At 38.7% G+C, this 26,131-nt stretch overlaps 1 protein-coding gene across 4 annotated transcripts in view; it reads right to left on the minus strand.

The window, feature by feature from the left end:
- PLCB1 (phospholipase C beta 1) overlaps positions 1-26,131 on the minus strand; it is a 401,106-nt gene that overhangs the window by 149,635 nt on the left and 225,340 nt on the right. For all 4 annotated transcript variants that reach the window (XM_056357294.1, XM_056357293.1, XM_056357295.1 and 1 more), the window contains exons 4-5: positions 7,054-7,194; positions 145-224 (exon numbers count right to left, since the gene is read on the minus strand). In XM_056357294.1, coding sequence (XP_056213269.1) covers positions 145-224; positions 7,054-7,194 — 221 coding nt within the window. The remainder of the gene's footprint in view (positions 1-144; positions 225-7,053; positions 7,195-26,131) is intronic.

Below are 26,131 nucleotides of genomic sequence, written 5' to 3' on the forward strand. Positions count from 1 at the left end.
CCATGAGAAAGGACAGCCCGTGTTTACAAAAGTGACAACCCATCAAAGCAGAAACAATAGAGGACAATGTGACTAACAAGCAAAGAGGGAAATGACGCAAAGAAAAGAGCAACACCCACAGCATTAAATACGACGGCCACTTACGCTTTTTCCAGAAACGCGTCCCTTGACATGTTCTGTGCCAACAAATTAGTTGCCAAACTGAACACTTCATCTGACCATTCCTATAAAGAGAAAATTTCATTAAATGAGGCTTAGTTTAGATGTTTACTTACACAATGCAAAATATTTTTGAGAATTATATCGTTAGTAAAAAGTGCCTAATTAAAGTCTGAACTTGATTTTTTCAATTACAGCTTCCCTCCTCATCTGTGAGACCTGATTGTCTCACGCTGCAAAAAAATGAAGACTGTTACAAACATTTTTTAAACATATCTTATCCCACTGAACTGAAAAAAAAAAACCCAAAACACCCAAGAAAAGTCTGAAACAAAACACATTCAAGTTCCTGGAAGATGTGCAATAAATGCCCCTAGAAAAATAAATTTTCTTGTTTGTCGGACACTGTTCTGGTTCACACACTAAGGATTAAAAAAGAGCCTCTATACCACCATTCCTGCAAAATGAAGCTGAAAAGGGACTCAAATCCCTCTGAGGACAGACTGACCCCACAGGGTGGGATACAGACCATACCATAGCAAGCCTCTTGCTTCAGTGTCCCCTCTTGCAAGAGCTCATTGTGAGAGCCTCCGCATCACTCTCTCTGCAGATCATGAAGTAATTCATGCAACAAATACCATGCCTTATCTTTTATGAGGTAAACTGAATTAAGAACTGTAATACTGACTCTACCTAAGATCTTACCAGTCAACAAAAGCAACATGCTTAAAAAACAAGCAAACCAGCAAAAATATATAGGAATAAATTTAAATTATTCTGATATACGAGGATATAAATTTAAATTCTGATATAAATTTAAATTATTCTGATATACAACTCCAAAAAGAAAAGCTCCTCTTCCCCCTACTGTACATCCTTACGCTGTGGTCCTATCCATCACTAAATTATTTTTCCCTCTTGCTACCCTGACACAGAGAAGAAATGTCCTCCAGCGGCTCATAGGAAACCTCCCATCTCTGCCTGCAGGCACTGCTCTTCCCATGGCTCTCCCTCAGTTTCCCTCTGTTTCCCCGACTGACTTTTCTCATGTCTATGCATGTTACTGAAGTCCTTCCCTTAAGTCTCTGACCTTTCCTACATTCCCAGCAAGGCTGATCCAGGATGATAATCTTAAATTTAGACTTTCACTAATTCTTCTGTCCCTCTCATCCCTTGCAGGTCTCTCCTGCAGCTTTTCATCAACAGCTTCAGCCCATTTTTCCTTGCTAACTTGGTGCTTATTTACAATCTTTAATTGCAATCCTTTTTAACTACAACTGTGGTTCTGGAATAGCTTTGTTTCTCCCCTTTAAAAGAAAAGGACAAAAATAAACAATGCCTTTGCAAACAATGAGATATTTTTTTTTTTGTAACTCGATTAAGTTTTCCGAGTTTTCTTTGAAACTAAAATTGAGCTTCCTTTCATATCAGCCCAGATCCAAATTTCCCATTGCCACAGAGACTCTCAGATGCATATCCTTTGGGAGGTATTCCCCCCTCCTTGAATCTTCTTTTTCTTGAGGAAAAATACAAAATAAAAGGGGATTTCTTTCTGATAAAAATTGATCATGATCATTGACTTCCAATGAAATAAATGTTGCTATGTCATGTTGGAGCTGATGAGCTTGTTTTACCTGCAAAGCCTCAGGTTTCCATGTGACTAGGTGACTGGTTTCAGAGAGGTTCAGAAGTTAAAAGTTTTTCTTATTTTCTTTTTTTTAATGTGTCAACTTTTTTTTCCTTAAGTTATCAGATCTTGTTCCTGAAACTGGTCTCGCAAAGTCACTCCCAAGGAGGAAGAGATAAGGCTACCTATATGCCTACTGTTATACAGGCCTTTGGTATCCTTCCCCTATCAGATCCTCAAGTCCAGCGTCACCCCTAAGCAGCTGAGACACCACCTCTTCTGGCAGGGAAACCTTCCTCCCTTGGGCACAGACTTGGTGGTCTGGAGGTGAATTGCTGTCACTGAGATAGTCCTCCCCTCCACCTCTTGGGACCACTTCAATTCTCCTTCTTTAATTGTTTTTCCTTCTTAGATCTAATTTGAAAACAACAGGGGTGTGAGAAAGAAGAGAAGGAGTTGGGTTCGTTAGCAACACAACTGCTTTGCTGTGATTCTTGGAACAGAAAGCATATTAAGTGCAGCATCTGTTTTTCTTCTTGGCAGCTCATTTTTCCAGGCTCAAAATAGGCTCATCTTGTAAACACTGCTTTGTTTAGGCACTAATAATAGCAGTTAAAACTTCTCCTTGTGACACTAACAGCTGCAGAGATTAATGGCAACATAAAATATTATTTAGAAATTGAAAATATGTTGGCTTTTAGCAGATCTTGATATACTTTCATTTTGTTCTCACTAGTTCTGCTGGGCTTAAAACTGAAGTATTTTGTAGACAGCAGAAGTAGAGTGCTTCAGGAGTATCCCACCTCCCAGGTCTTCATTCTCTTTGTCCAAGTGCTTGTTGACAGGAATGTAAGGGGAACTCAGTTATTTTGTGCCTGTCACAAGCATTATTTATATAAATAGTCTTGCCATGTTCCTTTGCTAGCTTTTCCCGGCTCTTCAAAGCGATCACAATGCTCTTGCCAAATTACTTTAAGGGCTACCTGCAGGCTGAGCCATTTCTAATGACGCAGGTGCCAAGTCAACAACCCACAAGCAATACTTGCTCATTCCTTCTCCTATTTTAGGGTCTTCACTGCAGCCACCACAGAGCCGCAGCCAAAAAACCAAGATCAGAAAATATGCCAAGGATCACATCATCCTTCCAGTCAGTGGTCTGACCCCTCAGCAGGAGGGGAACTAACAGCCCTGAGCACAGACCCAACAAAACAAAGGAGATGCTTTGGACTGACTTCGATGGGCTTGCATCAAGCTGTGAGCCAAGATGCATCTAACCACTTTAGCTACCAAATGGCCCTGTTTCCTTAGTTTTGCTGCATGGTACAGAATAAAGCCTATACTCTAACTCCGCACATGATGCACTCAGCAGCTGTCTGCAGCAGCAGCGATTCCAGAAGGCAGTGCTCGGCGAGACCACCCCATGAGGTAGAAAGTGGTGATGTGTAGAAAGTAAACAGCCTACTGCAGAAAGGGTGTAACAGCCTCCAAATCACCACGGTAGCTGCAGATTCCTGTACAGATGCAATACAAAAGGAAAATATAACTCTGGGTATTTTGAAATAGGACTGTACCAGTGCCAACAAACCGTTTGCAGACTGGAAACCTCTGATCCCATTTGGTAGCAGAAGATCCCAGCTTCCGACACTAAACTCCAAGCAAGTTACATCCATCATGATAAGAGCTCCCTGAACTTGATCTCCTCTTGGCTACGTTCTGTTACTCTAATTCATATTTATATCACTCCTGTGAACTTTACTAACAAATTATTTAGCTCTTCTGTGCTTTGGCAGGTAGCATATAAGTAGCAGTTCATTTAGAAATCTGTTGCTCAGTGAAATAATTTCTCTCCTCTATTATATGCATCAGGATATATACCACAAGACATTTATCTCAACAGAAGAGATGAGACTTTTTTCATAAGAAAAGACAGCACGTGTTCTTCAAAACAGTTCCTTAAAATCAGAACTGACTACGTGTGAAGGCAATGTTTCTCACACATTTGTTTTTGGTGGGAGGTTAACAAAGCAAGCTGCTGAAATTCTACACTTTTGGCATCCTGATGGATTTTATTTTAAAAATATGTATCAAATGGATGTGAATTTGTATAGTTTGCCTTACCATTTTATTATACTGATCAAGCTCTTACATATGCTGGGAAACTGGAAAAATAAAGATTATGCTAGGAAGTATAGTATAGCACAACTCATGAATCATCGTTTCCTGACATCATTTTACTTATGAAGGAATTAATTGATCAGCTGTTAGTGATGGATCTTATCTAAAGCTCAGCAAACCGAGAAGAAACAGATTTCCTTGGGCTCTGGGTAGAGGTCTGTACGGCTAAGACAGACTAGCGTGGTGAGAACATAGTTGGCATGAGATGCACAAAAGAGAGAAGAAAGAGATGGGAAAGATGAAACATTTACTTTTGAAGTTACTCAGTTTGGGAAGAGAATGAAATACTGTGGAGCAGACACAGAGGTTCACAGGTTGGACTTCTTCATGTTGAGAATGGAGAGACGGAAAAAGAGCACCCACTCAGAACAGGGTTTGAGAATAAACTTCTTTCTTTATCCTGGTTTCTGCAGCACTGTATGTGTGGATGATCACAAATCTTATGCCAAGACAGGCACAGGCACATCTGTCTCAAAATAAGCAAGCACTGTATCAGCGCTGTTTCTCTTCACCATCAAGATGTGTCTTGCAATCTGCCTTTTAGGTCATTATCTAATGAGTTTTAAGCTGCATTCTTTGAAAAAACCAGCTGCTCAGTGCCCTTCAGCTCATCGCTAATCCACTTTAAACATTAGCTACTTTCTTCTGGACCAACTCACATAAAACAGTATATTGCGACTGCATTGGCATTTCTAGCTCTTTACTTGTTTCATTTAAAGCAGTTTGAATAGCTCAAGACTTATATTTTCATAATTTCCCCACAACTTAGTCAGTTGTTTGATGTGATGAACTCAGAATAGGAACCCTTCTGCAAAGGAAGAAAACCCCACAATGAATAATTTTATCTACCTCCAGTCAGACCATTATAGTTTACTTTGCCTTTCTCCTCTAAGGGAGGACTGATCAATAGTTGTCACACAACTTGAAAAATAAAGTATCACAAAGGAAGTGATTATCCAAAAAAAAAATATTCATGCAGTGAAAAGGGAAATCTGGGGGATTTTTTCATCAGAACTTACTTTCCATGGGCTGTCAGCAAGAGGAAGGGTCAAAACTTGTATGTGTGATGTTGAAAATGTCTTGTATTTACATGCCTTCTCAGAGCTCCCTCAAGAGGTATTTGTGCCTGATGTGCTTATTTAATACAACTTCTCTGAGTCACTCTATGGGTCCTGGAGATGATAAGGACCAGATTCTGTGGTCTGGCTCATACAAAGTTGGAAAACATATTAAAAAATGAAGAATGTTTAGATGCATTTAACAGTGATCAAAATTCTGTTCTCATTGAAACAATCAGGACATTTAATGTGATCTCCAAGCAAGCACAACTAATCTGCAACGCTTTGAAAATTGCATCCCCAGGCCACAGCGCCTGACTGATAGAACATTAATTTATTTGGTCTACTGCATTTAGAAATAATAAGGAAGACTTAAGATTCTTAGCTACGCAGATTGTAGGAGTTATTCAGGATTTAGAGCAGCCAAACTTTTTAAAAGATGATTTTATCTTCTGTATTTTAAGGTTCCATTATGAAACAGAAAATAGCCCTGAAATAACAGTATCTGCACTGTTTTAGCAAATACACTACGCTTCACTGATTGCTGGCTAGCCAGGAAAGCAAAAAAGGACATATGCTTCTGATCTGGGTGATTATCCTTCTTCCTTGGTAAGGGCTAGCAATTTTTGCTGGTAAAGTTGTTGCATACCTTTTCATTTTCCATCAAATGCTTAGGGGTTTGTTTGTTTGTTTGTTTGTTTGCTCCTGGAGTTGTCTCAACTGTTTTCACTTTTGCAGTGTTAAGATTTCTTAACCGCCCCTGCAGAGCATCGCTGTGCCTTTTCCAGTCTGAGGACGGCACTTCCCACTCAGCAGTCCACAGACCACCACAAACTCATTCTGTTTCTATTCTTCCATATAAAAGAAACCGTGGAAATTGTGGTTTTGCCACGTTGACCAATTGGCTAGTTAAGATTAGCAGAGACAGAAACCTGGCAAGCAAAACTACATCCTCCTAGTTTAAGGCTTTAATCCTCTGACCTTTTTTCACTTGGTCTGAATATCCTTCTTGCCTGTGAGGTGACAAAATGCCTCCTCTACTATCGCTAAATGACAGCAGTCTACAGAGAAACTATCTTATTAGCACAGTCTAGTGGATAGACATGGACTGGAGGATGCAAACCGTAAAAGAGTGTGTTCTGTGTGTGGTTATCTGAAGCTGTCCTCAGAGTGCACCCATATGAATGGAAGTGGAAAGAGGAGTAGCTTTTAAATGTCAATTTGGAATAGATAAAACAAAGAGCTTCCACTTCATTAAACACAACTGCGTCATACAGAACTTGGAAGAAGGACAGAAGAAAAAAACCCAAAACATGTGCTTGCATCCATCGCAACTTGCTTGGCACACACAGCTGTGTTATGTGGTGTGCTGGACAGAAACGAAGGGACTGCACACCTGCACGGAAAAAATACTTTGCTAAGGTAATGACACTGACTACACAGCTCTTATCAACGGCTATCAGTAGGAAAAACGCGATGCTTAAAATTGACCTCCAAACATGAGCAGAAAAGTTCATGTGTGTAAGTTAAAGTGTCCAACTGCTGACATACTTGATAGTACAAGGTAGAGCTGCAGATTCCCTCTGCTACAGGCTAACCTTAAAAACTCAACTGTTTACAAACTTTGTTCTCACAGATGACCCATAATTCACACTTAGAACAAGCGTAAGAGGGAGATAACTACTGAAAGATATTGCTGTGTTTAGAGAGGCCCAGTGTACTTCTTACAGCTGAGTAAAAAAAAGTTGCATGTACTGCTACTTTCACAATGCTTATCTGGGCTGTAGAAGCAACGTTCTGAAGATGAGCACACGTACCAGGGGCATAAACTTTGGTGAACAAACTCCCTGAAGAAAAAACAATAATAATAATAAAAAAATATTGCACATTTCTTCTTGAGTATTGAGCAGCACAGCTCTGTTACAGAATTGAGGTTCACTGCATAGCAATATCCACTTTCATATCATTTATCTGTACCTCAAAATATTACTTTAAAAACATTTATTTTATGTGACAAAGGTGAATGTATATTACCTTTGCTATATCTTCTTGGAATGCCACCAAGTTCAAGTACGATATATTGACCAAGTCTGGACCATAGACAACAGTTATCATTCGATTTTCCAGTCGACCTCCTAGGTTCCCAGTATCCAACAGTTCACGCAGTTTTGGATCCTGCAGGTAAATATATTACAAAATAGTTACAAATCCTTCACAAATGCTTATACAAAGAGAGATGATTATCTTTTGCAAATACTTTGATTTTGAAAACAGGTGTTATTTTGAACATTTTAAACATAATGGCACTAGGTTCTGATCTGGTGAATTATTCATTTAAATATTTGAAGTTATTAACCCAGAATAAAAAGCAAATCACTACTGTAAATCCTTCAAAGTGTTTGAGCTCTGTATTGGTACAGTACACACTAAAAGCTGTCCAGTTGATGGCTGCACATTCCTTTTCTCCGTTATTTTGCCTCAGAAGCTAAGCATACGTAAACTGTTTTGCTTGTCAAAATAACACAATCTGTCAAAAGGCTACTGGCCTCAGCTGGGAGATTCTCTGTGATTCTAGATAAAGCTCAAAATAAAAACTTGTTTTTTCCTAAAGAATTAAGATGGATGTGAGGAATTAACTGCCTCAAACACTATTAACTAAATAACGGAATTTTGGTCATGCACTCCTCTTTCTTCTTCATGTCAAAGGTCATGCATTACTTAAATTATGAGATATAATTCCATTTATATAAAGTTTTTTTGTCTTTTTTTCAGGTTCATGTCCAATGTAGAACCATAGAATAATTTAGGGTGGAAAAGACCTTTAAGATCATCAAGTTCAACCACTAACCTAGTGACTCCAAGTCCATCATTAAGCCACGTCCCTAAGTGCCACATCTACATGGCTTTTAAATACCCCTGGGATGGTGACTCAACCACCTCCCTGGGCAGCCTGTTCCAATGATCAATATAGAAATAACTACACAACATTTCTGTGAAGGAAAGAGATAATCAGTGATTTTTATCAGCTAACAATAGTCTGAACCTCAGCTTCATTGGTAGCATAAGCACGTGAGAAAAAACTTCTGGTTATTTCATGACTTTACCAGTTTCTGTTAGGCTGCAGCATTTCCAGGAAATGTACTCAATGTTTTTCACACTAAGAAAACTGCTCGGTCCTTGGCCTCAAGATGAAGTTTATAAAGGCAAAGACAGATGAAAAGCAGCCCTGTATTACTGAATTCAATCCTTTGAATAGGGCCACTAAAATTTGAGAGCTTAGGTTTCCTGAAAGGCACGATTTTTCAGTCTGGGACAAATACTAAAAAAATGGCCAGCAAATGGTATCACGATAGAATAACAGATTCTGAGTAGATATCAAACAATTTCAAAACTGACACAAATATACACTGCAGTTTACATTTCATTCTCAGATGAACCTTTTTCCTCCACTATCTGCATATGTTTAGTGTTTACGGCACTTCTTAATGGTTAATAACTTCTGCATAAGATTCTAAATCTCCACTGACTGATACAAATCAAATTTAATGTAACAGGATGATAAGCTTAAGGTGATAAAATGGGCCATTCTTCATGGATCTTGCAGGAAATCCTGTCATCAACAAGACCTCAGCCTAAAGGGCACCGCTTGACTGGTATCATATCTGCTTGCAGGCAACAGTTATGCATATGGTCATCACATACTTCACCAAGGTTTAGGAGAGCATTTTGAAGTATGGCATCTTAACTGGAAAGAAAGTACAAGGCTGTCTACCATAAAAGGCTGAGCCTCATTAAATACTGTGTATGATGGCAAGTGTTGCAGGAAAACAGACAGAATAATCCTATTGAGGGCTCTGTAAAGGAGGAATATGACTGTGCCCTGAAACAGACGATTTTATGGGTAAACAAGTTAATAACAGGCTTTCACATAGGAGAACAGCAGAAGAGGGATATAAAAGCAGTAGCTGCATTCCAGAGACGAAGATTTGAAGGAGAAAGATGAAGGAATTGTATAGTTTAGATATAGGAGAAAAGCTAAAGAAATGCCCTGAAGATGCTAAGTTAGAGATGGTTTATTACTAGATGGGCTACTTTCTCTTTTATTTACAGGTTGAGTGTTACGATAGTTTGTTTAATTTCTCTGGGAGATGAAAAGTCATCTGCTTTTTACTCTCTACCGTTCCAAACCCCAAATCAGACTGATAAATGCTCCTGCTTAAGGGCCTGTCTGAGAAGAGCATCATTCTTTCTGAACTCAAACGGACAGGATTGTCGATCTACTTTTATTCTCTTTCACATAGTTGTCACTCCTTTCTTCCTTTCCCTGGCTGAACCTCTTGCTCACAGTTTCTCTCTTGGTGACGAACTGCAATCATATCAACAAAAGAAGAAAAAAGATAATCTTCTTCCTTCCTATTTATAGTCCACGATAAGATGTCTCTGTGATGGATCATAGTCTAGTTGGTCTAAGATACACATTAGCCATGCATCACAGAATAAAAAAAGAAACATTTGAAATGGGATGTTTTTTCAAAGCAAATTCATCAAAAGAGAAGTTATCTGGGACTGGCTCAGTAAGGTTTTTAGAAGTGCAGAGCAAGAGGCCAATCAGGCAATGCGAGTATGAATGTGGTCTTCCAACTCACAGGATGTTTCTCATGCTCTTTGGGTTGCTGGATTTGGATGAGCAACATGTTGAATTCTTCTATTGTGTTGAAGACCTGTCTAACAAAGTTTGCAGCACAGAGTCCATTACAGCAATACATTATCTGGCTATCACCCAGCACCCATTAATAAAGGGCATACACTGTGCATGCTGCCTGGGCTATCTCAGTGCTACCTGCAACATGCTCCACAGACTTAAAATAGACATTTTTATTTTAAGCTCAGTGAAGGAGATTCCACACACTTTTTTTACTCCCACCATGGGTGTATTGGTCCTTTAAGGGTGACAGATGCATTTGCACTTGTCAGTGACAACTTAGCCCATAGCCAGTGATCTAGGTCATATTATTTGGTCCTTAGATCTGAAGTTCTCATACTTAGATACCAAAGCACACAGTCAAGCTTTTCACATTCCTCATGAACAGCTCTGCTCCCTTATTACCATACTTAGCTGCAAACACTACCAAGGAGATGAGAAAAATATCCTTTATCAAAATCTTGAGGAGTGTCGAAGCTCTATGAATCAAAGTCCTTTTTAAAATGTCAGCAAGTTTTCCTGTGGAGATGATAGGAAAGCACACGAAAAAAACTAAGCAGCAAGACCAAATTTAGCTACTTTTTATGTAAATAGGATTATTTAGATTTTAATAATTCCATTTTGAGGAACAAGACTGAAAGTCTGCTGCTGTTTGGAGCTGCATTTGATATACTAGCTCAAAAGCAGACAGATTAGGGTTTGGCGTAAGCTGTTCACTAGACTGGGACCTTATTATGAACATAGTGAGCTCTTTGAGAGACATTCAGAAGAATTATACTTATTAAATACTGATTACACTAATTTTTTGAACACCTGAGCTACTGAAGCTCTATGATGTTGGGGAACATACCCATGGGATGCTCAATAAACAGCAGGCCAGTCAAAGTTCCCATTTGTAGTGTAATTATTTAAATCTGTTTTTATGTTTTCTGACAAAGGAGCATCCTTTCACCTCTTTTACTGAAAAGGTCTAGGGGTCAGCTTGCTTTTTCCCTTCCACTGAAGTCTAGCAGTGGCTTCAGCTCAAGGACTGGAGGTGCCTGATGACTTGCTCTGAAACCAGGTCAGGAAAGCCAGTGTTCCTGATGGGACAGCTCTGTAGTCCAAGGGTTGACAGATTCCCAAAGTAAGATGAAAGTTGTGAGCAGGCAAATACAGAAAAGGTGACAAGGATACTATTGGCAGCATAAACAGCTTTAGAATCCATTAAAAATCAGATTAACCACGTCAAATTGAGGCAAGAGGACTATCTGCTCATTCGGTAAAAAGCCTTCCCTATTTGGTTCTGCTGTCCTGACAAAACTATCAAAAGAAAATTTACCTTAAATCAATCCAAAACAAAAACAGAATATAGAAAAAATTAGCCAGAAACATGAAAAAGTAATAGAAGCTTATGGAATTCCTACAGCTTTCATGAACAAATGCTGAATAACGATGTTTTGTTACAAACCAGGATCCTATAAGACAGACTGATAAAAACAGATTTCAATCAGACTTCCAGACCCTTCTCCTGTTGTATTTTTCTTTTGCTGGAAATCATAAAAATAATGTAAACTTAAAGGGGCTACTCAGCCACATTAACAGCCATCTCCACAAAGACTGCTTTCAGCTGTGGTCGGTGTTATTAAAAAGTAGGTGTTAACACTGAAGTCCCAATTAGCATGTGCTCTGCAGATTACAGTAAATGCCATAACATCTTTTAATGGTATCTCCAGCTCTTTAGAATTTTTCTCTGAACTTATAAGACACCATCTGCCTGTGAAAATTTTGTGGTTTTTTAATACATTGCCATACATATATAGAAAAGGCTGCCACGCAGTTCAGTAAAACTCAAACACCGATATAAACACGCCAAGGGGCAGCAGGTCAGCCAAGGTTTCATCTCACATGTAACGCACCACTTGTTACTAATGCTTCTCAAAGCTGCAGCACCATCTGAGAGCAGCTGCCTCTGAACCCAGACCAACATTAAACAGTAAAAGAATCTGTCTGCTGCTAAAGATTTTCGTCATGGTTTAATAGTTACAGACAATGTGATGACCAAACTGGGTGATTTGATTATCAAAAGACTCAGCCAGAACTTCTGGGTTGCTAGAACAGTTGTGCAATTATAGTATAGGAAATTTTTGGTGTCTGAAGACATTAATTTACAATCTAAAGGAGGCATTCTGGACTACACGCTGTGTACACCATATTACGTTAGGAAACAACATTCACTCCTGTGCATGCAAAATGCTATACGCTCTGTGCCCCCTAACAGCTATCAACTGAAATTATTCTCTCACACATCTCATGCAGTAAAACATTGTCTTTAAGATGTCAGTTAAATATTTGCGTCCTACTGAGGCTACAGGCACGAAAGGGGTCCCAAAGCCTCCAAAGAGTAGATATCTAAAAAACACCACAAAAACCCAAAACCAACCTCAACCCTATACACAAACTCAGTGTTTACCAGCTATTTGCATTATTTCTGTCAACATGACTGGAGATTTCCAAATGCTTTCTGTTTCTGGTACTAAACACATGACATAGTCCTTCCTTTAAAACACTATGCAAAGAAGCAAGAGGGTGTTTTCAGTTAAGCAGGGCTGGACAGTTATACATTTCACTGTGGATTTTTAAACTGTACTATGTAGCTAAAAGGGTACTTCAGAATTCCCTAGACTCTACCCCATAATCCCAAATTGGTACATTTGGGTCGTGATAACATCAGGAGAGATTTGAAACAAAAATGGCAACAGACTTTCACCTCAGTTTCATGCTCATCAAAGTAAGATTTCCAAGCATTCAAAACTGCATTTCTATTTTTCTAGCTCTTTATGTATCCCAGGAGAGGAGAGAGGAAGGGAGAGAAGCATAATTAGATAGCTACGCATGCAAAGATTTTTCCAGGAAACACTCAAGTTTGTGCTTAAATTAAACCAAAAACCTTGCTAGAATAGGACCTTAGATAGTGACTCTGTCAAAGGCAAAACTCCCACAGATTTTCTTCAAATAGAAAACATCTTATCTTCAGGAATGCCTTATCACAGAGTGTTTATCAACAAAAATGTATACACATACATATACAGAGAGCATGTATATTTCATATATTTGACCCAGATTTCAAAATACCAGATCTTAACACTTCAGGCACCACACAAGCTGCTGTTGTAGGACCAGTATAAATAAGAAACACTAAACTCCTCTTGGAATCAGACCACTCACCCCAATGGCTAGCTAGGGACTGCAGCAGACTTCCCAAGCCCCAGCTCCGCTGAAGTGATCAAAGCAAACTCCACCGTGCAAGCTGCCTAGCACAGAAGGCCAAATGACGGTGGGAATTGATTTCTAATACTCCGTTGAAATGATATCGTACCACCTATGGTAGCTAAAGCACACAGTTCTGGTCTGCAAGGCTTCTTGGGTCCATGATGATAGTTAAGAGTGGCTTCTTATCTTTGCCTCTACATGTTTAGTATCTTGTCCAGTCGCTCCATCTGCATCTACAGCCAAGCAAGGAGTAAAGCACCTCCCTAAGCAGGTATTTCCCCACCTGTGTCAGAGAAGCATGAATTACCCACCTGACAGTCTGTTACTGCCCAGTGAGCACATGAGGTGCAGGTGTGAGCTGTTTACAGGAGACATCTAACTTCTGGAGTTGAGACAGTCGAACAGCAAGTGTCACACCTCAAACTTCTCCTTGCAAAGGGTCCATCATGCTGCATTACCTCTTAAGCAGCTGTGAATAGCGGTGGTGCACCAGTGTGACCCTGAGAAACAAAATGCTCTTGCTAACTGGCTTAAATTTACCGCTAGCCATCCCAGTACAGGGTTTCAAAACTGGTTCAAATACCCTTTCTGTCACACATCACCTAGCAACAGTTCAGGACTAAGAACTTCCCATCAAGTGGATTGACAGACTCATCCTTCAAAGAAACACTACTTCTCTCTCTCCTACCTCTGTTGAGACCCAAGTCAAAACTATCGAGTTTCTCTTTCAGCAATCCCTTTCACTGATTAAACAGAATGTCCATACATGGGAATCACACCTACAGAACTCAATGACAGGATTTTGTCTGTCTTCCTTAATGACAGTCATGTGAAATGAATATACTCCAATTACTACATCAAAGATACTCAAAACAGTGTTCTCCAAACTTGCTTTGCTATTATTACACAGAATTCACAGGAAGTTTGATATTTAAATATATTCATTTATATCGAGTCATTCTTAGCAAATGCATTATTATTAACTCAGAAATACATTTAGTCCAATGAAGATAAAAAACTGCACTATGGTTTTTAAACAAATATCTCTTCATGCATTTCACAGAAATGTATCAGATCAATATACCATTTGCAAAAGCTGCTTTTTTGAAATTTTTTATCATTTCTAGGATTTCAGAATGGATCCCAAACTTTGCATGATATCACCATCCTACCTATGCCCAGAAATAGAGCCAGTACCTTGTTTAAACACCCAAGTCATCAAGACACCACTTTTGTACAAAATAAGTCAGTGTGTACGAAACAACAGGATGTTTCTTAAAAAACCACTCTCAATAATCTAAGGTGGTCTTATGTTGACCATCTGCTCAGTTAATACGGTGGAATATTTCTAGAGTACAACACAGTATTAGGTGATAGGAATCAGACGTGCTTTAGACAAAGAGCGAGTTGAGGAGATCCCAGACATACACTGACTTCTAGGACAGATCATGCTTGGTATATGCAGCACTGCCGAATGCCTCATGCAACTGAAACCCAAGGGCTATTCTTCCCATAGAAATTATCAGGCATGAAAGGATACCGTAAATCATACATCAAACAGTCAATCCTGATTTAACTCTCTCTGTGAAACACTTATTCAAGAACAACAGTGGCTTTTCCTAAAATAGCTTAATCCAATTCCATGCCTGCAGTAAGAACTCAAAATGCCATGCTTGAAGTAAGAACATCAATACATACAACTTTACAGAACAGGTCACGAAGAACAGTGAAGCTACTTCTTTTTCTATGATGTAAAAACTTGGAGGAGGAGAGAATATAAGCCTGCATAAACCATACTTTTCTTTGGTAGAGAAATAAGAGGAAGATAAATCGAAACCTGTAGAAGTGATATTTAGTTTTGGAAAGGAGAGGGCTGTATCAACACACATTTCCAAATAGAACTCTAATTTTGAGTTCTGAAAATGTGGGATGAAGTCAGAGTTTTCATGTTGATTTTCTACAATGACCACAGTGCAAGACATGGGATATTTAGAAACATCGAATGTTATTAATCGTTATTTTACAATACTTATGGACACCCAAAAACCCCGCTGACTATTATGTCAGCAACCAGCTCAAGGGGAAAGAATGCATCCTTAGTGAGTTCACAGATGACACTAGGCCGGGAGGGAGAGCTTGATATGCTGGAGAGCAAGGCTGGTAGGTCCCTTCCAACCTACAATTTACTACAACTCCGCAATTTCTGTACAAGATGTGACCACTCCGGTTACAAGAATTTACTGGAGACAATACTATACATTTACCAACAGATATTCAGCATCACCTTTGCCGAAGACATTTCTCCGCACAGTACAAAATCAGATTGACTTCTGGGGGGAGGGGAGGGATATACCCAAATGTCAGCTTCAATGCCATATTTGACTAAAACAGGATTTTATATAAAATACAAAGAGAATGAATTGTACAAGCTAAAGAAAAGCCTGAGGACAAAACCAGGGCCACCTCAACCCTCTTTTTCTGACCTTTCTCACAGTTCAAGTGATCCAGATCCAGCTTCTCCGGGTCTCTCATGCTCTCACGACACAATATTAATATTCAGCCTGCATATTTGTTTAGTTCTCCTTCTTAATGTCCCTATTTCTCAGATTATTTTTTTTTTTTTTAGGTTCATGGTATTTAAGTTTTAAATTGGTTGCAAGACTGTGTGTTCTAAAAAGAAACATGTGACAGTATAAACCACCTAAGGAAAACTAAACCAAACATGGATGTGGTTGTGATCAACACAAAAGTACTTTATATCTCACAGTGTAAATCTTAATTTATATGACAATTTAAAGAGGCAAAACACCTAGAAGCTAAAACCATGCACAGTCTTCCTCTAGATGTTTTCTATCATGAACATTTTTATTCGTTTTTATTCACTGCAGATGGTTCATTATTTTAAAAATGACCTTTGAGCACACAGATTTCCTTTCTCTGCTCTTCCTTTCTCAAAACACTTTGAGATTTTTTCAATATAGTTTTAAAGGAAGAGATGAAGAGATAGCAGAGAAAAGAAACTTCTCTCATTTTCATGTCACTTTTGTTAACTCATTTTCTTTGGTCTGTATGAGACTTCTGAAATGACAAAAAGTCTTAGAATAAAATGATTCCTGCAGCAGGTTGCACAGCATGTAAGGGCAGGAATAGCTGGAACAGTGGCTTAATTTTCATGTATCTATAAATCTCATATGCATTGTTCTTCCAATTCTGAATTGCTGCGTAGGCTTATTTTAAAAGGGTTACTTCAGAAGGTGAGGTACAATCAGCTATTCATTTATACACCGTTTGTAAAAATCTAAGATGCTTGGAATGAGCTGAATGAGAGGTATTGTATGAATGCCCACTACACTTTTTGGAATGCTCCATAAAGGCTGGGGTATGATCACTTGCATTTTTATGCATTTTTTTAGCTGGTGGAAGTATGTACATCCAGACAGTCTGTACTGCTCAATGCACCAACTATGCACCCCATACAAAAACAACAGATGAAACACAGAAAGCTATAATTGAAAACATCTGACTAACGAGCTGTTTATTAAAAAAATGATACCCTGTTTGGCCATGCTAGCATTATTTTGTTCTATCTTACCTATTTGTGAGCCATATTTTGCTATCATTTTTTTCAATTACAAAGTCATATGGGATGCTTACTGCTAGAGGTTTCAATTTACTGGATTTTAATTATTGCAAATACTCACTATTCCCGTTACCTTTAAGTATTTAATTCTAGGAAACTGATTTCCAGTACAGCAAAGAAAAACATACCATTTCAATGATGATGCAGCAACAGTCATAATTTTTTCCTTCTTGGACTGATACTCAACTCCTGCAAATCAGACCACGAGCTTACAACAGAGTATTAATGGCACATCTATTTAACTAGTGATGGCCAAAAACAAGTTCTTGTGCGCTGTCACTTGTCACAAAACTTTCATTATATCTTATTAATTATATGTCAGTAATAATAATTCAGAAGTAAAAATTTTAGGCTCTTCACATTTGAAAATTGGTGCAAAATTAGTCAGCACAGCTGAACTTCTACCTTGCAGATCTCAACGGAGTTGTCCCGGCTCATGGTGACTGCCCAGCTTAATGGGAATCGGAGCCAGGGCACCACAGAGGCAAGGGAGTGCTCATTAGCTGAACGGTACCTTGACTCTGAAAACATAACAGCCATAAAATCAGCTCAAAAACCACATGACAATATCGTACAGGAGATGCCAGTGCTTTGGATGGTGAAGTTCAAGAGAGAGGAAGTAATGTATAATGAAAACAAATTATTTAAGGTTGCTTTTTAAAAATTGGTTGTCTTCAATTTACTCCAGAGAGGATGATCTTCTGTAAGTACATTTTAACTTTTCATATAAATATCTAACAGAAAAAGACTAGAAACACATTCCTGTTTTATGAGATAACATGACTACTGGGGGGGGGGGGGGAAGTAAAATCTACATGGAGTATGAGTAAGAACAACAGATACGGAGTTTTTTTGGCTTGAGAGAGAGAGAGAAAACAATGAATAAATGCAGAAACTGGATTTGAGTGGTTGTATGACAGATGAATTTTACTACCTGTGAAAATACAGGAAACGTTCAGTCATTGCAAGGAAAAGAATATCTAAACACTAATGACTTTGGCAAGCAGCTGCAGAGAGAAGAAATTCTTCAAGGGATGCCATGGACATTTTAAGCAGTTGGTTTTGTAACTCTATGGTTTTGAGAAATAGTCGATGAAGGGGGGATATGAAAAAGGTGGCTGGATCAATTTGAGATTAGACTCAAAGAAGAACATAAACACACCAACTTGGAAAACAAGTCTGGTGGAAATCCTGAGTACTACCTACTTGTAAGCAGCCAAACAATGTGAGAATACCACGATAAGGATGATGGAAAATCAGCACAAGAAGAAAGTGATGGAAATGGTTCCAAAAGAAAATGGACTATGTGGAATGAGGAAGAAAATAATCCAGATGCAGGGATTAGGTGCAGTGAGCAATTTTGTCCATCTGATTTATTCACATGTGTTATAGAATCAAAACTCACATCTGCAGATACGGAGTATTAAGACAACTACATTTAGAAGTAGTGTCTACAGTAACACCCAACTTAGTCCTTCAAGCTTCTCCATTTCTATTAGTTTTTCTTACAATTCATTTCCACAGTGGAAATAAACATCACTTTGGGAAAGCATGAGGAGCCAAAGGGCATTTGCCACCTCAAAACCTTGCACGATTTTGTGAATTTTGAAACCTCTTGTCTAGGTACCAATACCAGACCAACACCAGCTGATGCACTGAAATTAAGAGATAACTGGAATTCTGCATTAACTAACATCCTTAACAACTCTCCTCAATTCAAAGAGGTTAACCTGGATTTACAGTAGTTAAGAAAGGGTAAAAATTGGCAAAGGAAGTTTAACAGTTACTAATTATTTTTACACGTGCCTTGTACAAACCATGGCAGCTTGCAAAGAATTCAATTTCTTACACTTTGAAAGTGGATCAGCACTTCTCTTCCTAATATCACTTGCTAAGTGCCAGAGAGACTTCTAGTTATCCAAGAATTTAATGAACTACATCCAGCAATTTAAGGCTGTTTCATTTAGATAAGAGGCTTTCCAAGTTGAAGGATAAAACAGCCTTTAAGGCAGTGGAAAATAAACCACATTTTGATGTGTATAGACTACCCAAGGAGTTCAGTTAATTCTAAAAATCACATTTTAGCTGGGGGAAGTCGAGTAAATAGGCTTGGCACGAAGGCTGCAGACCAGAAGAGCACACAGGAGACTGGGAAATCCTGCAAAAACTCCAGGCCACACTTTATGCTCCCTACTTTCCTGTATTTCCCAAGGATCCCCAGTGGAGTATTTGAATAAAACTATGCACTCCAGGGTTTGACCAAAGTATTTCTGAAAGGTTACAAAGTCCAATTGTTTTTGAAAAGGGAATTAAAAATATTTTGTGCACATAAGATTATGGCACTGAGGGTATACTTTATCCAACTGGATCCTTTCCAACATATCCTTGGAAAAATCAAATAGTTACAATGCATGCAATTTGGAAAGGAATATTCTGCAAATATGAGAATATCCTGCATGCCACTTCCCCAGAACAACATCGTTTGACACTATGGATTTTAAAGTACAGTTTGCATAAAGATGTATCTTCAGTGGACACTTAACTAAATTCAAGACAGAATCTAATAGCTTCCCTAAAACATTTCTGTTGCTGGAGCTAGATTTTCAGCTATTTTAAAACAGTAGCCTGGTGCTTAGGCAGTAATTTATGTTGGTTTTTTTTTCATTCAGTCTTATCAGATAAACCAAACTGCATAAAGCACTTGTCCACAGAAAACATTACCAAAAGGCACATGGTCTTATGACTGACGAAGTGAGGTGTCCTATCAGACCACACGTGCTCATGACATGAACGCTAGTCTGTAGGCGATTTAACATGGTATTTTAAAATACGAAATAATGTGAGATGTGGCTTTTGCTCTGGAAACACTCATTTGTCTCTCCAGCTAAGGTAGGGAGCTGTTGTATTCGCAGCACACAGCCATTTCCAGCAATGATCAACTGTCAGCAAGGAGCAGGAGATAGGAAGATCATCTGAAATTGCAGAAATTGTAGGAAGATTGATGAAGACGGGGTCTGGTCAAAAAAAGGATTAAAGGGGTTTGGATCAGACCATGAGGGAATGAGATGCACGGTTAAACCCCTGATGCTGCAACTTGCTAAAATTGGTTATCCAGCAACGCACACAACTCTGTGTAACAAGCTGAAGGATCAAGCAAGGACAACTTGACCCTGACCTCTAACAGTAATCATAATACAGCTCTACCAAACGGTTCTTACGTTTTACAGCACAAGTTATTATAATGCGTTAATACTTTGCATTTCTTGAGTTCTTTCCCTTTAACAGGAAATAAGGAAACAAACACAAACCCTGGACATCTCTTGTGATAACAGAGATCAAAACCACTGAATTTCAGTGCCTTCATTCTTTATTTCCTCCCTCTGTAAATCAAATTTTTCTCTTTTTTGCTTCTCAAAGTCTACTGAATTTCATTTTTCCTATATTCCCATCAACAGCTCTTGCCTCACTGGAAGTGTTAACACAGCAGAAGTCTTTTTTTCTTCAAATCATTTTTAGAAAGAGAAATAAATGTATGCTTCATACTTACACATCTAAATAGACTCTGAAGTGATGAAGCATATAACCTCATTGCATTAATAGGACTAGAACTAAGACTTTCCCTTTCTTGCATGATTATGTAGCTGAAGATGCTACTTTGAAAAGCCTGAAGAACCCGTCCCCATAATGGTGCATGGCAGGAATGTATCATGCAATATAAAATAGTAAGATGCTCTTTATGTATTTATACCTCTTGGAATTTAAAAGCATCAAGATACACCTGGCTAACAGTTCTGTCAGAATGGTAGTGCTTCCCACCGACCACAGCCGAGGCCCCCTCCTTGTGCAAGGGGTTTGGGAGGGGATGCTGCAGTTTAGCCATTCCCCACCAAGCAGCTGGGTGGTGGTGGTGTCATGTCATATATGTATATATATATATATATATACATATATATAATTTTTTTATTCCCTCCTCCTCCAGTGCAGCCTTTCCATCCAGTGTTGTCACTGTTTTCTCCTCTCCGGTGGTGGAGGCGTTACTATATTATTTTTCTTTTTAGGTTTCAAAGTATAACGTCTCCAAAAGTGACACAGAGGTGACACCTGTATGCCTCTGCTATGAAGCAGAAGTAACATGTCTTAGGTCTGCCGAACTTTTAAGTACCCTGTGAAGATTTATGAGGGTGACAATTTCAGTTCTGTGGAGACACATGCAACTGCTGAACATGGTGTGTATAGAAAACCATGGAGCAAATGCTCCTCTGCTGGTGTGAAATTATAGCATCCTTTTGCCCTAGGTCAGAGCCTCACATCCCTGCAATACTGAACTGCACACTTGAACTGCTCTGGTCTTGCCTTATTATTGTACATAAATAGATTCTAAGAGCTAACGTGGTAGGTACACTGCTTTTCTATTCTTTGCAATGTGTATGCAACATACAGCATTACACTGTTGTTTTGGTGGTTGTTGTGTTTGGGGTTTTTTTTGGGGGGGGGGTTGGGGTGTGGGTTTTTTTTTAACTACAAAAAGTCTATGGAAGTTTTCTTAATTTTCTGTTACATTTAACTTTTACCTGCAATAACAGTGACTCCTAGCCACTAACACATGCAAAATGGGTGACTTACCCCACAAAAAAACCAACCCCCCTACAGATAAAAATATTGTGCATAATGGATTGCTATTATAAATAGAGGGATCAATAGTGCCTGGAGTCAGCCTGAATGCTTAAATGAATGACTCCCCGAAATAGCAGTAATACAAAGCCATGTGGCACATGCTAGCATCTACCTGAGACTACAGAGCGTGAGCAACCCAGGGTCAAAGTCACCCAGGGACTTTTTTTTCCTGTTTACATATTTTCCATACCATTTAGACACTTAAATAGATTAGGGTTTGTTTTATTTGTTTAGTTGGCTTTTTTGAAAAGTAAAATAATAATTTAAAAAAGATCATGTCTTTGACAATCTGGAATTCTTTGAGAATATTGTATAATATTTACATTTACAGAATAAAATATATACATATTTACATTTATGTCACATCATTTAGATTGCATCATGGCCTGTTTTTAATCTTTATACACTGTAGTGGTGCTTGTGGCATCTCCCCCTCTCTGTGACTGCTTGAAAGTGGCTACTCACTGTGCAAGCACAAGTAACAAACAACAGGGAGTAAACTCTCAGTAAATTTTTAAATGTCTATTTTGATTTTGTTTTTAATCCTGTCTCATAACTAAGCTACTAGAGGAAGAGAACAACAATACGTTTTGAAAGAGGGCTAAACGTAACATGGGGAAACAATATTTGGACAGGAAAAGAAATACGGCCTTACACCTTCCCTTGGAAAAATACTGTGCCCAATAAAACAAACAGTGAATGGAAGTATGCTTTAGCAAGTTCTGGGCAGAATTCCCAGAAGAAATTTATTTTTGGCTTATCAAGTTTCTAATGTTTTTTTAAACCAGGCTACTGCATAGGTATAAATCTCCTGAATGGTATGAACCTCACTATAGAGACAGAAAGTGTTAAATGGTGGATGTCATCTACCCAGATATCTGACCTACTGAGTCCATTAACTGTAATTCTAACGAGATACTACAATAGCTTGTCCACAACCAGAATTGTACTAATGCTTCAAATGGATTTTAAAAATTTTAAAAAAAACTCAGGTAAACAAAAAACCTCCACAACCTGACCTAGCAAAGCTGGTATTTTTAGTATTAATACAAAATAATAGATAATTTAAATTATAAAGGAGAAAAAATAAATTATAGAAAGTTAGGACAATTGACACAAATAAACTTACTGCTGCCTCCAAACCAGTTTGCTACAGACTACTATTTCGCTGGAACCTTTAGCAAACACATCTTAAAGTCACAGATGTAGGTTCTTGATGTCCTCCATCATTTAGCACCAACAGGCAGGTTAGAGCCTAATCTGATACAGCTTTTCTCTTCCAGCCCTGAAATTCCTTTGTTCTTTATTTTATCTTTGCTCAGCCTTCAAACTCTGGAAACTTGATCTTTATTTTTTTGATACCATGCCTAGCTTGTCATTCTCTGAACACAAGTGTAGTAGAGTCTGATCCAGCTGCCTAAAGAGCAATTGCATGCAATACCAACGTCACCCCTCACAGCAACTGCAGGATCAACTCTCCCTACAATCTATAAAGCTGCTCTATTGCTTCATTGGATGATCTCACAGAAAAAAAGAGTGATACACAGGAAAAAAAAATAAAAAATAATAGTATATTCGAATAAGTAAGAAAAAATATTGATTTTATTTTTTAATGTATACATTTCCTTTAGAAAAAAAGAAAAATCAGTTGTAAATGGCAAGTCTACAGAAATCCAAGGTGACATTTTTAAAGAGAGTATTGGGTCAGGTTTTGCCTCAGTGTCTGACTCTTCTACTCCCATTTTGCAAGCCATTTGAATTTTTCTTTGTTTCTTCTATCTGTACAACACGTCCAATGACACCCATGTCTTCTGTCAAGGGTCCTGTGATCTATAAAGATAGAAAGTGCTATCTACGCTCTTGAATTCATTTGGTACCTCCCAATGAAAAGCTCCACTCTTCTTGACAGATCTAAAGAGCGTAATATTTAATGACGTTCTCTTCCATCTTCTTGACAGTGCCTCTTCTCAAACTGTCTTTTAATTTCTTCAGGTTTTGTTCTTTGGATCTTAGTCTTTACGAAGATGTAGTGTGTTGTAACAAATCGATCTGCATCATTCTTCTTAGAAGTCAAAGAAAATCATGGCCCTGTTCTTAGCTGTTGGCCACACTTGCTCTAATACTGTGAGGGGAATACTCATACAACCCACACTAGGCATGTAATCCCGGAGAGGTTACCAGGGAGATGGTTCTCCCAGATCAGTTATTCAGTGTTACATGATAATACTCGAACACCCCCAATTCCCAGGCCATGCCGCTGGAGTCAGGAGGCTTGGCTCAGGTCAGACCCTTGTGGTGCCACACATGGGATTCTGCACCTTCTTTCAGAAACCTATAAATGTAACAGCAAGTTCATGTTCCAGTGAAACAAATTAAATGACAGATAAGGAAAGCAAGGAGTACAAGGAACTTGCTTTTTACCACACTCAGTATAACCTCTACCAATATGCAAGCCAGTGACACTGAGATGAGCAAACTGTTCTGGAAAGATGCCCGCTGACTTCATGAACTAGGAAGAGAAACTAATGAACTGAACACACCTCAGCCAATTTTGTGGTAAGGAGAAAATTGAAATCTCGCACCTTAAAAAATTAAGGAAAAGTAAAAGATTTTCTTAGATATATCGACACGAGTGTTTTTCTGCTTCTCTTGAGACCTCCTCCAAGATCCTTTCCAGACAATGAAATATGCTTACTGTTTCAAAGGAAAACAAATGCCTATCAAAAAAGAAGTTCATATTTTTTAAAAGCTCAGAGCAGCTCAACATGCTTTTTCCCCCCAGATCAAGTGTCAGTAGCAGCTGAGCAAATACCTGACCGTAGCATATTTTATTAGATCAACTGTCAGGCAAATTCTCTTTTGCCTTTAAAAAAACTGCAGCTACACACAAAAAAGGGGGAAAAACAGAAAAAGAAAATCTAGGTGGATTTCTATGAAGATGGCTTAAAAAATCTCCCAAACACTAAATTAATGCCATTAATGTGTGCACTATATAAGTGGACTTGAGAGATGCTGCATATAACATACAAATATAGCCCAGGGACCAGCTGACCACCTGCAGTGTGAGCAGCCCACGCTGGGAACCATATCCATCAACCTTCTGGTTCATTTTCCTGTGTCTAGACTGAAGTGGTATAAAACATTTACAAGATAATGCAGCAAAATTACAGAATAAAATGTGCATTTAAAGCTTTGCTCATGAAGTAGCTCAAATATGAGTAGACTGTGGCTCAAGTACCGATATGCACTCAGCATGCACTAAAGGACAGCCCTGGGGTTCACCTTGTCTTCCCGAGTCCCAAGTCACCAGGACAGAGGAGCTGCTGGAGCCCTCCACAGCTCCCCCTTGCCCACAGGTTCAGTCTGCTTTCAAAGCAAGGATATGCCCTTAAATTTCACCTTGCAACTACAGGGAACATAGCTGTGGGATGCCTAGGTGTCCTGCAAAACAGGCATGGCTTTGGGGCACCAATTCTAGTGACAACTAGGTGTTGTACATGTCAACGTGGTGCCGTTCTATGCTGTGAGTGGGAAGGGCTGTGTTCAGGGCTAGAGCGCAGCCACTGATTGACTTGGAGAATAAAAGAGCATTTGGGATGAAGTACACTAGTACTCTTTCAGAAATGAAGCTGTACCATGGGGAAAAAACTGTATTAATGCTTGCTTTTGTGAATAATCCCATTGATTTTAGCATGAAAGCCTGAATGAGTAAGTCCCACATTCACATGACAACAAAGGAAAGCAGATACCCACAGCATACAGGAGTTTGGTAGGTGTGGGTTGCTTTAATGTGATCTTAGAATGTCACAGGCATGGGGCAATGGCTTCCCACTGACACAAGAGTAATTAGGCAATACTGATTCAAGCCATGAAGCCCAAAATGCCTGCCCCTTCCTCCTCTTGCTTTAATGGTGCTGATTTCTTTCATGATCTTTAACGGGAGCTTTGCAGAAGAGGAGAGTGAGTCCAGAACAAGGCGAGAGAGAAGTATTATCCGTCGCAGTTTATCCCTAAATTTCTGGTCTACCTCCTGTTTACAGTGCTGGCACCCAGGGTGCAACCGGGCTGGCCAGGTCAGCAGAACACTGACGCAGATGCTTATGGGAAGCACCTGAGTAGTCGCATTAAAATCAGCGTACTGCAAATTCAGAAGTAGTATGCTCAGCAATTTCACTTTGGCTTTTTTTGTTGTTGTTTTTTTTTTTTTTTTTAAAGGACTTTAATTATATTTACATTTACTGTAGAGCACTCTACATTTCCAGTGTGGTTGAACAGGCTTTCATATAAAATAAAGTTGTTTTTTTTTCCCTTGTTTTAATGTACCTGTTTCTGATATATTTCGTTTTCAAAGGTGTGACATTTTAACACCGGCTTATGAAAAAGGAAATGCTATTTAGAGAAGGGTATACATTTTTTTAAGAACTCCCAACTTAAAAGGAGCTGAAAATAAGCCCTTAAAATCTCTGAGGAATTGTAATGCTTAGGTACAAAATACTGAGAAAACTGATATTTTTTCAGGCAGTAGAAGAAAAAGAGTAAATGGCTTTGATATTTATAAGACTATGCCACTTGCTTTTCCCTTTCCAAGCCTTATTTTAAATATTCAGATTTGACAGTAGCAAGAAGCCCCTCCATGTTTTTAGACACAAAGAATGAAGTATTTAATACGAGAAACAGAAAGGTTTTCTGTTAACCCACATGGTGTTTGGGAAGAAAAGGGCATGGGGAGGATGGCTCACATGCCTGAGACAGTTTTTCCAATGAAGAAGTTTTTCAAGTATAATTTTTTAATAGACTTTTAACCTGACTCAGATAAATTCGAGACCCAGACCTGCTCTCACTAG

Source organism: Falco biarmicus, chromosome 12 (genome assembly GCF_023638135.1).
Source record: "Falco biarmicus isolate bFalBia1 chromosome 12, bFalBia1.pri, whole genome shotgun sequence".
NCBI classification, from domain to species: Eukaryota; Metazoa; Chordata; class Aves; order Falconiformes; family Falconidae; genus Falco; species Falco biarmicus.